Source organism: Callospermophilus lateralis, chromosome 4 (genome assembly GCF_048772815.1).
Source record: "Callospermophilus lateralis isolate mCalLat2 chromosome 4, mCalLat2.hap1, whole genome shotgun sequence".
Classification (NCBI taxonomy): domain Eukaryota; kingdom Metazoa; phylum Chordata; class Mammalia; order Rodentia; family Sciuridae; genus Callospermophilus; species Callospermophilus lateralis.
In genome coordinates, this window is record NC_135308.1 from 153,578,372 (window position 1) to 153,592,604 (window position 14,233).

Genomic DNA, 14,233 nt, shown 5'->3' on the forward strand with positions numbered 1-14,233 from the left:
GCCCTCTGGAGTTTGCTTTATGAGTTGATCTCAGCCCAGCCACATCTAAGCGAAACTAAACTAAATCCAGTTATTGTTTCCTATGATCTAGTTATCCTTCATTTTGTAAGTGTTTTTGAGCAGCCGTCGAAAACACCTTGAATCCGAGTCAGATCCAGTCGCTCTATAGAATACTTCGTTTTGGAGTTTATATCCCCAACAGTGAAAGGAAAATATATGCTTGCAGCTGAGAAAGACAATCCTGTTTGAAAAATCACCGCACCTGAACATTTGTAATGTCTCAAAATGAATCTGTGGATATACATCAAGTAACTTTTTTGGGGGCTGGGGATGTGGCTCAAGTGGTAGTGTGCTCGCCTAGCATGCGTGAGGCACTGGGTTCGATTCTCAGCACCACATAAAAATAAAATAAAGATATTGTGTCCACCTAAAACCAAAAACATAAATATTTTTTTAAAAAAAGTAACTTTTTTGGTAGAAAAGAGCATCCCAAAGAATGAAACGTGACATTTTATCATTTATTCCCGCAAACACTTATAGGGACACCTTCCAAGGCCAGAAATATGCAACAAAGATGAATCAACCAGTGTCCCTATAGATGCTCGGGGCTTCCCCCAACTGGCCTTCTTTGGTGATTAAATCTTCTACGGTCATGCTTTTATTCTTGTTTGTTTGATTGGTTTTGTTTTTTGAGACAGGGTCTCACTGAGTGGCACAGGCTGGACTTGAAGTCCTACCTTCAGCCTCCCCAGTAGCTGGATTATAGGCGCACACTGCACCCATTTATAATGGTGCTATTAAAGGCCACATCTCTTGCTAGTTGAGGTAAGAAAGCTCTAAGTGACTTCAGTTTCTAGCGCTGCCTCAGGTTGAGAACAACAGTTTTGGAGTCAGGAAAACTTGGATTCAGTTTCTCTCTGTGCTATTTTCTAGCTTTGTGTGATATATCCCTTTTAGTCTCTATTTTCTCATGTAAAAGATGGGATCACAATTCCTCATAGAGTGGTTTTGAAGATTAAATTACATGATACTAAAAAAGTAACCAGCATAGGGCTTGGCTGATGGTAAGTGGCTTTCTTCCACCTTTGCCCCTCAACTAGACTGTAAGGCCTGCAAAAGCAGCTTGTAGTTTCTGTTAATTTCGTACATTATTCACACTGGTTCCCCTCTCCTCCTCTGTCCCAGTTTCACCCCATTTATTCGATGCTCTCACACTATCATTATCCACTGTTAATTGTCTAGGTCCGGTACTTTTTGCTGCCATTTTATTGAGTCGTGAGCGGAAACATCCCCAAACTTAAACAAATGATGTGATCTCCAGAGTGTCCTATAGTTACCCTCTCACCACAAAATTTTAAGAGGAAAAGGAACTCTTTTAAAAATCAAGCCTTGATATCTGCATAGTCTCAGTTTTTTTTTTTTTGTTGTTAGTGTTAAACTAAATCCTTTCCTTTTCTTTGACATATGTTATTAAAATACATTCAGGACAGGAAATCTCCCAAATAATTAAAAAAAAAAAGATTGACATTGTTAGAAAACAATTTTAATTAACACAGGGGATAGTAACAATGAATATAAAACATAAAATCCAACATGCAGGTGGGGGGAGAAACTAGAAGGAGCTGTAAGATCTGCACAGATAACAACCCATACAAATACAGACTTTGAGAGTTTCTGACCCACTAGGTCAGAAGTACATGCCTAGCTCTTGTCCCCAGAACCTTATAAACACAGGCACACAACATGCGCACACTCACAGCCAAACCCCTGCCCCTCCACACATAGCGTGCGCGCACACACACACACACATACACACCCATCCCTCCCCCCCTCATTCAGCCCTTTAACAGGCCTGGCTCTGTGTTCCAGAAGCCTCCCAAAAGATAACTTTCTGCCTAAGTAACGCACAAGGTGTGCCTCGTTTTCTCCCTCCTGGTTTACAGTAGCTGTGGGATTAAGGGTCATTTCCTTCCTGGGGCTCGGAGTGAACAGGCAGTCAAGGGGTTGCCCTCCCCGTCCACTGTCCATTTAGCAGGCTCAGGTCTTCCCAACCATGGAAACTTGGCTGCTGTTTTGAGGGTGATTCATACTTCAGGTCAGTGGAAATTAACAGGAAACCCTGAAAAGGGGACAGCAATGAAGAGAGCATCAGATTTGCGGCACATCTAGGTTTGCCTAAGGGTGAGGGAAACATGGTGTCTTTACTGCATCCTGAGGCATCGAGCCTTTCCCAACATCTGGCCCTCTTTTTGAGGACCTCGGATATAGGAGGAAGTTATGGAATATTGTCATCAGATGTGACTTAAGTAATGGGAGTTGGGGGGAGAGGGAGGCAGGGAGGTGAGAAGCGCTGGGGAGTGTAGAGGATTGAAGATTCCTTCAGAAACTTATTTCCACCTCCCCTACCAGACAGTGCCCGAAAGGGGGAGAAGATATTGTGAAGTTCGTTAATGGTGATTAGCCAGGAAACAGTTCTCAACGGACCTGGGAGCCCAGAGAAGGGTCTTCAGGGGAAAGTCACTGGGAGAACTAGAAGAGCCAATCTGAACCCCTTTCCAGCTACCTGAACCACTTTACCTCTCTGGAACCTCATTGTTCTCATCTGTAAAATGAGATTAATAATCTCCACCTTAGAGCTTGTCTTTTGGAGTAAACTGTATAAAATGCATCAAAGAATATCTTCTTGCTGAATGCAGTGGCACAAGCCTGGAATCCTAGAGATTTGGGAGGTTGAACCAGGAGGATTGCAAGTAGGAGGCCAGCCTCGGCACCAAATAAAAAAGTGAAGGGCTAGGGATATAGTTCAGTGGTAGAAAGGCCCCCCTTTTTGACAAAAGGCGGGGGAAAGAATATTTTCCCTATACTGTGGTGTGAATAAATTTGGCTAAGCAAAACTGAACTTGATCTGATTTTTAAACATTTCATTGGTAATTGCAAATGTTAAGAGTTGAATGTTTTATTTATAAAATTCCTTGGTTTGGGAAAAAAAAACCAGAACATATGAAACTAAAACAAAAAGTAAACAAAATAGAAGCAAGCTTATTCTATCATGAAAAGAAATGGATCAGTTAGAGGAGATTCAAAATCTTACCTCCAAAACTTCGATGTCTGAATTGACGAATGAGAGTTTATGCGGGTTGGGCAGAGGAAATCCCTGTTGCAATCTTGCTAAAATATAGAAAGATATAAGATAACTAGGCATGGGCACAGACATTTTGGCAAACTTTTTAGCAAGAGACAAACAAGAAGCTTTTAAATAATTTATATCTTCATTCCTCCTGATAAGTCCCAAGGATTTTTCTGGAAGACTCATTAATTCATCTTTGTTTTATAAAAATGCATCTGCAATTATGCGCATTTGGACATCAGAAACCACTTTATGCTTACCCAATATATATTTTGAAAATTCCTAATTGGTGGGTCCTGAGAACATTTTAGTGTCTAATATAAAAAAACAGTATTTTAACTAAGCTGAACTCCAGATGCTGCAGTTTGTGAATAATTGGAGGGCGGGGAGAGGCCCTGGACTGTCATTCAATAAACTGTTTATCCAGATAATCACAGAGATACTTCGTAGGGAGAATCATCTTATTTCCGATTGAACTGAGGGACACTCTTCACTAAGGAGCGTGGTTTTGATCTCGTTCACTCAGCCAGAGTTGATGCTGAATTTACAGAATGAGTTGCTTACAAGGCTTAGATCTGACATAAGTAATTTCAGAACCCTATTGTGGAGGGTCCACCCTGTAAATTTCTGGCTCTGGTCTGGATTCCTAAAAACGTTTTAAAAGTGGAAAGTCCCAAACAATCCCCAACGGTTAGCCATTATCAGAGTCGTGTCATTTCCCAAGAATCCCTTACTGTTGGCCAGGGGGAGGACTCCAAAGTGAAGGATGGAGGACAGAATATTCTCAAACCTCACGACCTGAAAAGAAGGAAGAAACCGCATCAGTTGCCAAATCTGACCGGTTGCAAATCCCACACCCGGTTTGGACATGCCCTTTCCAGGAACTCACCAGGACAGAAAGCAATAACGAGAGTTTCTCACCAGGATATATTTTCTTTGTGGGAAATCTTCTGACGGTTTCCTAACTATTTTTCCCATTGGAGACAAACATTTCTGTTTCCCTTTACATTGGACCTTGGTGACAGCAAATGCACAGAACCACACGGTGGCAGCCAGTGCAGCAGCTTAGCTATCCACCAAGAAGGATAGTCACGAATTAAGAGAGTTCCCAAATACCAGTCTTCTCTTTCTTTATTGGAAACCTCAACCACAGAAGTTCCTTTGCTTTATGTTATGCTCTGAAGATGGTTGCACCATCAGAACATCCAGTTTATCTTCAATAAACATGTTGGCTCTTGGGGAGATTTAGGTGTTAAAAATAAATGAATCAAAGCCAGTCGTGGTGGCCAATGCCTGTCATCTCAGTGGCTCTGGAGGCTGAGGCAGAAGGATCTAAGTTCAGAGTCAGCCTCAGCAACTTAGCGAGACCCTGTCTCTAAACAAAACCTAAAAAGGGCGGAGGATGTGGCTCAATGGTTGAGCACTCTTGGATTCAATCCCCAGTATCAAAAAATAAAAATTAAAAAATGGATCAGGATGAACATAAATTCATTGGGTGAATCCTTTTCAAACATCCTATATGCTGAGCAATAAAAAACCTCTTTGTATCATAGCAAGCGTGGCTTTGAAGCCAGACTTCCTGCGTTTCCTCTTGCTCTTAACATTCACTATGTGATGTTGGCCAAGTTACTTAACCTCTCTGTGCCTCAATTTCCTCAACCGTAAAATGAAGACAATAATAGTTAGCTATGTTAATAATCTCATAGGGTGGATCATCAGGATCAAACAAGTTCATAATAGATCAAATGCCTCTTATACATAATTGCCATCTTGTCCTGAAATGCCCCATGGTTAGTACTAAGTAGTTTACTGGGGTCTTCCAGGAAGAGTTGGATGCCTTTTGCCTCCCCTTTGGTTTCAGGAAATAGTATTTGTAAGAAAGTCACCTCTGTCTTCTCAATGTCTAGAGTCTCTCTGATCACGCTCAGAATGCAAGACAGGCTCTAGTTAGGCTACCCCCTGGGGTGCTAACCAACAGAGCCCAGGATGATACTGGTATTTTAGACCTCAGTGTCTCCCATGAAAGGTCTGACTCATTTTCCAGCTTATGAGCCCAATCCTACTGAATTCTAAAATCTTTCCAAGCTGAAAGTTAGGGTGCTTGTCTAAAATTAAACAAGCAAACAAAATCTTGTTTGGCCCCCTGGCTCAATTCTCAGACTTTCTGGCTTATCCCCCTGCCCCCATCTATTCCTATCTTATTACCACGTTTCTGTTGAACATGGCAGTGATTAACTCAGTTCCTCCCATCTCCCACAGGCTGCCTTGGTGTGAGGTTAAGTGACTCTTCCTAGGCCACATAGCAGCCAATGTGCTGAGTGAATTCCACATGTAGTTTTCAGCTAATCTCTCCACATCGCTGACATTTTGATCCCCGGCTCCATACTTGCCTGCACTGCCCATTCTGATGTATTTTTTCTATAGTATGTTTCATTATATACAATATATATTTGTTGTCTGTATCTTCTCTCAGCCACATACACATATGCACACTCTCACACCTTCTAGAACAAGGTTTCCAAATAACGGTACTATTGGCATTTGGGGGATGGCCTAATTCCATGTTGTGGGGGTCTGTCTTGTGCACTCTGGGATGCCTGGCAGCACCCCTGACCTCTGTCCCTAGAGCTATAATAATGAAAAAGTTCTTCAGACATCGCCAGGTGTCCCTGGTGGGCTTACGAGGACCCTCGTTTAAGCACTACCCTGGAATATAAGTGCCAGGAGGGTAGACATTTTCTGTTTTCTCTAGAACAGTGCCAGGCTCCCTAATTATTTATAAATGAATGAATGATATTAAGAGTCAACATTTGTACAGGGTTGAGAGTGAACTAGTCACTGTTCCCCTCAGCTGTTGTGACACTGAAATCCATGTATCAACTTCTGTATGATAAACGGAAAGAGTGATTCGACCTTGAAGCCTGAGGGCAGGGGTTTTCCAAATTGCTTGTAGGAGTGTCCTCTCCCAAGCAGGAGGTCCCCAGGCTGGGCTCCCCACTCCATAAAGGCACGCACACAGCCAGCCTTGGTCTAATTTTAGGAGATGGGTAGAAAGTGTTTGAGAATAAACCTGATCATGGCCCCATAATTTACACATAGCCTCTTCCTTTGGGATTCTGGGTCTTAAATTTAATTCTATAGAATTATTTTTTTCGAGAAAATGGGACCTTGAGAATACCTGTCTTCCTAGCATTACACAATCTTAACAGTCTCTGGAGTTCTTTAAAAAGTGTTTCTGCATAAATAAAAGCACATCAGAGAGCTAAGGGGCTCACTAGAAGAGCAGCTGCATCAAGGATTTCAAGGTTAAGACGCACAGTCCTGGAGCATGTAGGCATCATATAGAGTTCTCAGTCTTCCCTTGCCAGGGAGCCCTGAGGGGTCAGATCCCTACCTTAATATCGTTGCGACTGGACTCTGGCAAAGACAGGCGGAATCTGCAAGGAAACAAGAAAAGTGAAGGAGGGATATTTAAAAAACATAAAAAGCAGAACAAGAAAAAAGGGAATTTTTTTAAGCTCAAAAAATCACTAGCTTTTTTTTTTTTGTGGTGCTGGGATTGAACCCAGGGCTTTGTGTGTGCAAGGCAAGCACTCCACCAACTGAGCTATATCCCCAGTCCAGTCACTAGTTTAAAAAAATAAAAACAAACTTGAAAGGGCATCGATTACATCTTCTACCCCTGAATTTTGCTGCTTAAAAAGCAAAGCAGGTGTATTAGAACTTCCCATTCATATGTACAATTTCCACGTTTTTGTGTATCAGTTAAAAAGTAAATAAAGGGGCTGGGGTTGTGGCTCAGTGGTAGAGCGCTTGCCTAGCATGGGTGAGGCGCTCAGTTCAATCCTTAGCACGACATTAAAAGAAAAAAAAACCCTAAAAATAAAATAAAGGTATTGTATCCTACAACTAAAAGTATATATATTTAAAAAGTAGGGGCTGGGGCTCAGCAGTAGAGTGCTTGCCTTGCATGTGTGGGGCTCTGGGTTTGATCCTCAGCACCACACAAAAATAAACAAAATAGAGGTATTGTGTCCAACTACAACTAAAAATAAATAAATAAATATTTAAAAAGTAAATAAAGAGGGCTGGGGCTGTAGCTCACTGGCAGAGCACTAGTCTAGCATGTGTGAGGCACTGGGTTCGATCCTTAGCAATACATAAAAATAAAACAAATGAAATAAAGTCATGCTGTTCATCTACAACTACAAAAAAATTTAAAAAAGTAAATAAAGATAAAAATATATTCTTTAAAAAAAAAGAAGCAAAGTAACAAGCAGAAGGCTTGAGCATGTAGCCAGGTTGGCTGCCCAAATACACTTGCTTACACATGGGACTTAGAGTTGGCAAACTCAGTGCGGAACAATGGTAAGAAATAGTTTTCAGGCCTGTTGGCTCTGAACTCAACCTTAAAACTTCCTTGATCCTTTATTATAGTCCCAGGAACCCTATCTGTGCTCAGTCTTGGTGACACCCCTCAGAGGGCTGTTATTCATGCCATTTAGAAAGCGGCTCCGTGGTAACACATAAGGGAACTTTAGCCAAGAGCCATCTGATGGGCACAGGTGCAGGGTGATTGCCAGCACAATGCCTCTGTCTCCGTCTCAATGTCATTTCTGCTTATTCCCTAATCTCCGGATCTTAATTTTCTCAACTATAAAATAGGGTGTTAAGGTCTGTAAACAAGTCAGATTGGCACCTGTTATTTTGCCAGAGAAATGTTAGAGTCTGTAAACAAGTCTGGATGGCGCCTGGCAAAATGCCAGAGGGAATGGTTTGTGAAGTAACAAAAGCGAGCCATTAAGTGTGGAGATTCCTTATTGGTTGACTGCTGTATCTATTTTATGCTAATTAGATAAGTTGTGTAAAATGTATAAATACCGCTCTTATTCTACAATAAAGGGCTTCCATTCCTGCTGTATCAACGTACACAAATATCTAGTTTATAGGGCTGTTGTACAAATTGAATGAGATAATGCACATAAAATGCTTAGTCTCTATAAACATGAGCCATTTTTATCATGAGCAGAAATACCAAATGCCAGCACATATTGTCCTTGATACTCTTGGTCAAATATCAAGAAAGCGTCTGCTATATAGGTCCAAATAATAAGATACTCCCTCCTCAATATGCCTGGTAAGGGTGGATGTCAGCATGTCCTGATGTTTGATATTTTATGGGAACATTCAGAAGACAGCTAACAGCCAACATTGTCCCTGTTCCAGTTTTGCTAAGGGCTGATCCCTCGGTAGCTCCCCCAACATGCTGGCTTGATTTCCTGTGCAATGGTAATGGGAAGAAGTAGTGATCCATAGGCAGGACCACTTCATTTTGCAGGTAGGAAAACTGACATGTAAAGAGGGGCAACATGAAGAGCGGATTTTGGAACTCAGATCTCTTGGTGTTCATCTCAGAGCGCCTTCCTTTAAAGGATGTTACTTTGTATCGCTTTCCTCCTTAGTCTTCTGTGGCTCACTCCTGTCCAGGTCTAGGGCCTCCCTTCTGCATCAGCCTTCTGTTGAGCCTCTCCCTCTCCTGACTTGAGGCTCTGTAATCTGTCCTCCACACCTTCCCAGAGTGAGGGGTATTACAGGCCTGTCTGATGAGCACACTCCTGATCAAAATTCTTTAATGGCTTGTGATAAAGTTTAAGAAATACGGCACATGAGACTTTCTGTACCCTGACTCCCAGCTCCCTTTTTAGCCTCATGTCTTTATTTTCTATCTTGAATTTTATCCTCATTAACTCAGAATTATTTGTTGCTATGTTTTTTTTTTTTTTTTTCATTCATTCACTGGACACTGTAGACCTGAGGTTAAAAAAGGTCGTGGCTTCAAAACATACCAAAAAATCCTGAAAAATTAATATGTACAAAAAGTAACACTAGGGGCTGGGGTTGTGGCTCAGCAGTAGAGTGCTCCCGTAGCAAGTGTGGGGCCCTGGGTTTGATCCTCAGCACCACATATAATTAAATAAATAAAATAAAGGTATTGTGTCCAACTACAACTAAAAAATATTTTTTAAAAAGTGACACTATGGCCATTGATCACTGCCCTCAGCACCATTCAGAGTTAGATACAAATTAAATTTAATGTTGGCTACATCTGAATATGTGCAATAGAATTTTGGGCTAGAGTCTCCAAACATTAGAGTAACCAAGGAAGATCTTAGAAGAACTTGGAGATATGTCCCTGAATATTCCGCAGTACTTTGCCCTCTCTACCTGGGCTCACGCTGCTTCATGATCTTTGTCCTCCCTTTCAATGGCTAACTCCTTTTAATCAACTAAAATTTAGCTCGAGATGGTGGAATGTGATAGACCTCATTATCCAAAGTACATGAATGAAGACAGGAATTGGTTTCAACATACTTTATGTACAACCAGAGATATGAAAAATTGTGCTGTATCCATATAATAAGAATTGTAATGCTTTCTGCTGTCATTTATTTTTTTAAAAAAATCAATAAAAAAACTTAGCTCGAGTGCTACCTCTTTGAAGACTCTTTCTGTGACCACATTTAAAGAACAGATTTTCTTTCTTTTTTTTTTAAAGACGAGAATTTCACAGAAGACTTAGTTGCTTATTATCAGACAATATCATGTTGTCATGAATTAGGTTTTGAGATAGCTTCAGATTAATAATTAATTACAAACAAAACAAAACAATCAGTTAAGTCCAGCAAGGAACAGATATGATATCATTAGCTCTGGGACTCAATGATCCCAGTGGGAAGTGAGGACCAGGATCTGTAGGGTGTCTTTGACATGGCTGAGGGAACGTGAGGTTTCTCTCCCTGGTCACGGCTGTCTCTTACGTGTGCAAACCTCTTATACTTAGGAAATCCAGGGTACGAAGGGTAGAGCACTCTTAGGAGTTTCCTCTTATTTCTTTCATTACAAGCCCAAGCTCTGGCTCAGGACCGCCCGAAATGAGCAAGTTTGCCTGGGGCTTCCCAAGAACCAAACTACCCTTTGTCCCAGGGCCAGCTCCTGTCTGCTTTCTAACGGACTGTGCTCACTAATTGCAGAAAAGGCAGCAGGGTGGAGCTAAGAGCAAACTGGCCCAGCTCCTGGTTCTAAAGAATGCATGAGCTCAACTCAGGCCACTAGGTGGCGCCTGATTCCCGTCCTTTGACTTCATCGTCAGGCCAACTCGTTGAAAGTCCTGCTGCTGAGAACTTACTGCAGAACCACAGAGCCTTTCGGGAGGAAGAGAGCTCAAATAGACCTACCCTGAAGACATATATGCATCATTCTTGGGCTGGGGATGTAGTTCAATGAAAGAGTGCTGGCCTAGCACGCATATGTCCATGCCCAACACACACACACACACACACACACACACACACACACACTAGCCTGTTTAAGAAGTTTAAGAAGTTTTATTGCCTGGCTTGAAAACTAGGGCTAAAGTGAAAACTCAAGCCCAGCAAAAAGGTCATTCATGATCTGAATCATTATAGCAATTGGGACAAAATAAAGGCTAGAGTCAAGGTCAAGTGTCACAGGTACTGACAATATCACTCCTCCAACATGTGCCGTGGCAGACCATGACAATCAATCCTACTTCTCCATGCCCTGTGAACTCTTGTTTCTGTCTTTTTCTGCAGGTCCAGTCTTACTTATTGCATTCTCAGGATTGAGCCTGGTAGATGTAGGAAGGTTTCCAAGGAAGGGACCCTTGCACCAATACAGGAAGGACAAGCAGGATTCCAAAATGAAAATGGGGAAGGGAGAGGCTGCCAGGGCCCTGTGCAGGAAAGAGAGGGCTTCTGGAAGGGCACAGCAAGAGGATGCAGGAGACGCAATGGGGATTAACCTGCTGGGTGACTCAGCCATGTTGGGATTTTTGATCTCTAGCTTAAGAGCAAGGAGTCCGTTGAGGGTTTTTAGGAAGAGAGGCCACATCTGTGTTTTGTAGAAACCACTCTAGATGCAGTGAGAAGGGAGATGGGCAGGACAAGATGCTTCCTCCAGTAATGTGCTTTGCAAGACAAAGAATTCAACTTCTGTCTGTAGTTACAATGGAGGCAGGAGAGAGAAGCTATACACAGGGAACAATTAGAGGAAAATAAAAAGCAGTGTGGACAATGGCTGAATTATGGAATCAACCCAGGTGCCTGTCTATCAATGAATTAAGAAATTGTGAAATATATATGTATACACACACACACACATACACACACAATAGAGTTCTATTTAACCATAAAAAGAATGAAATAGAAGAATGACATGGTATTTGCTGATAAATGGATAAAAATGGAGAATATCATGCTAAGTGAAATAAGCCAAACTCAGAAACTCAAAGGTCAAATGTTTTCTCTCATATGCAAAAGCCAGAGTAAAATAAAGAAAAGAGGGAGGAGAGAATAAAATATTACAAAGATACAGGGCAGATCAGTAATGTAGAAGAAGATCAAGAGGCAGAGTGGGGGCATGGGTAAGGGGAGGCAATGCAGAATGAATTCTTTAAGCATCATGTAATGTGCATATAGGAATATACAACAGGGAACCTCGCCTTCATGCACAGGTAGGAAGAACTAGTCACATATAAATTAGAAGATAAGTGGAAGGAAGTTTAGTTGAGTAGAGGAAGGAGAATGGGGGGAGGGTGGGAAGGAAAAGGGGGTGGGAATAAGGAGGGAATCAGGAGCTGAAATCGAATTCCATTCAGGTCTGAGTTTGTTGAGGTGAACCTAACTATTATGTATAGCTATAAAGCACTAATCAACAAACAAACACAAAAGCATTATGGACTCAGATCTCATTCATGGGTTTTCACACCACAAAATTTCAATGCAGGAATTCTGAAAAGGTGAAGAAACCATCATGGGCTAAAGGTATTTGGGGGGATCATGACCTGGGGGAAAAGGAGTTGCCCTCTGCGAGAAGCACTCTGCACATCTCTGCGCACCTCTCTTCCTGTATCTGCTAGCATGTCCCTCAGCACCCAGTCTTGTAATTGCCTGTTGATCCGAGTATTTTTCCCCTTTCATCTATATTGGAAAGATTTTTTTTGAAAGAGAGAGAATTTTTTAATATATATATATATTTTTTTTTAGTTTTCGGTGGACACAACATCTTTATCTTTATGTGGTGCTGAGGATCGAACACAGCGCTGCGAGCATGCCAGGCGAGTGCACTACCGCTTGATCCACAACCCCAGTCCCCGGAAGGGTTTTGAGGGGAGAAATGTGTCGGACCCATTCCACTAGTAAAAGCACCCTCTCGATGGGTAAGAATTCCTCAATGTTTTTATCTAAGTGCCTCTGGAAACCTGGAAATTTTCTCCAGTATCCCTGGGAGAAGGATCCATTTGGGGTTTCCTCCTCCGATGGGATGGCACCCCACCTTGGCATTCCTCTGCCTGGCTCAGCAAGGGCTCAGAGGAAGGGTGCAGATGGGGGTCAGCCCGGATGCCAAGTGTGCGTTCCATTGACCTGTCCAAAGTACCATCCTGTAGAAACTGCGAGTCCATTCTGCCTGACAAGCTTCTTTCCTGGGTTTCTGTTCAGGTGGCTCGGGCTGGGAAATGTTCACCCTCCCCAAGCTGTGAGGATGGAGTTAGGCAGCGGTTCCATCTGCTTGTGGCGGTCAGCTGTATTTGCATTCTCTGACTATGCCGACTGGGAGGGGTTGCAGTGTGTGCGTGTGCTGATGGGCGTGGAGTAGGGTGCAGCTGGGGACATCAGAGTCTCAATCGCAGTAATGTCAAAAAGAAAGTTCCAAAGTTCTAACTAGCTCAACAGTAATGTGAATTTGATCACTTTGAGTTTTGAATGTGGTTAGAATTAAGCCACCTGGATGAGGGCCCAAGCAGGGAAAGTGTCGTCTGCTGTGTGGGCCAGCCTGTTCTGGAGCTGCCTTCAAATGGGATCGTGCTGGGAAAAAGAGACTCCATGGCAGACAGAGCTTTGAGGGCCAGCCCTACAGCTTTTAAGACCAGCCTGACTTCTCATGTCCCTTGGGACCAGTTTCTCCCTCCTAGGTGGTGAGACTTGGATCCTAAAACGGGGAGAGAGAATTAAACTCTGGGACTGCTACCACGAACCGCGCTGGGCATCATGCTAAGGGCTTTACATCCGTGATCTCCTCACCCACACAGCTGCCTTGCTGATGAGGACATTGACACTTACAGAGGTTAAGTGATTGATCAAGGCCACCCAGCTGGCAGGAACCCGAGGTTCTAGAATCCAAATCCAGATATGCCTGACTCCAGAGACAGCTCTTAACTAGATGTGCCCAAAGAAGTCAGGTTTGTTATTAGTCTTCCTAGATTTTGCTTTCTTTGTTCTTTCCTCCTCTTTATCCTGGCAACGAGAAGAGAGCTGTGTGTCTTTTCCATTTCAGGACACCCAGCGTCTTCCCTTGGACTTTCAATACTCAATATTGAACGCGGGCAGGCTGCCTGATTCAATTTTGCTTAACTCCCCATTTGTGGGTTTTCTCTTCTGAGCATGGATATTGGCTTCCTAAGTCCTAGGCCTAAGTGTTAATTTCTGAGTCTTAGCTCTTCACTAGCTCAAAGGCAGGATAATGTAGTAGGTAAACATTAACTGGGGGTGTGGCTCAGTGGTATAGCACTTACCTAGCAGGCCCGGGGTCTGGGTTCCATCCCAGCACCCCAAAGCAAACAAACAGAAACCACCCAAGGCTTTGGGAAAAAGTTCAAGTTCTACTCGACCAGTAATAGCTCTGTGACCTTCACTGAGTTATTCCACCTCTATGAGCCCTCAATAATACCCACCTCCAGGACTGTTCACTTAATCTATAGCACCGTGCCAGGCCCCAGAGACCCACAGTTGTAAGGTTTCTGTGAAACAATATAGGTGCTGGGCTGGGCACAGGACCTAGAAGACAATAGGGGCTGGATAAAGAAGAGGAGACCCAAATTGTAGAACAGCCATCACTGGGCCGGAGACAGGGAGCGAGGTGTATCCTGAAGAGGGACACTCTCGAAATGACCTTGTAGGGGTCAAGGGTGTAGCTCAAGCTCAGTGGTAGAGAACTTGCCTGGCATGTGCAAGGCCCTGGGTTTGATTCCCAGCTCTGCAAAACAGACAAAATATTAAAAAAAAAAAAAAAACCCAGACCTCATATAAT

General features: G+C 42.8%; 1 protein-coding gene across 1 annotated transcript in view; it reads right to left on the reverse strand.

The window, feature by feature from the left end:
• Window positions 1–1,996: 1,996 nt before the first annotated feature.
• Window positions 1,997–14,233, reverse strand: part of Bpifc (BPI fold containing family C) — a 32,865-nt gene continuing 20,628 nt past the window's right edge. The window contains exons 12-15 of the mRNA XM_076853262.2: window positions 6,522–6,564; window positions 3,862–3,925; window positions 3,092–3,168; window positions 1,997–2,119 (exon numbers count right to left, since the gene is read on the reverse strand). Coding sequence (XP_076709377.1) covers window positions 1,997–2,119; window positions 3,092–3,168; window positions 3,862–3,925; window positions 6,522–6,564 — 307 coding nt within the window. The remainder of the gene's footprint in view (window positions 2,120–3,091; window positions 3,169–3,861; window positions 3,926–6,521; window positions 6,565–14,233) is intronic.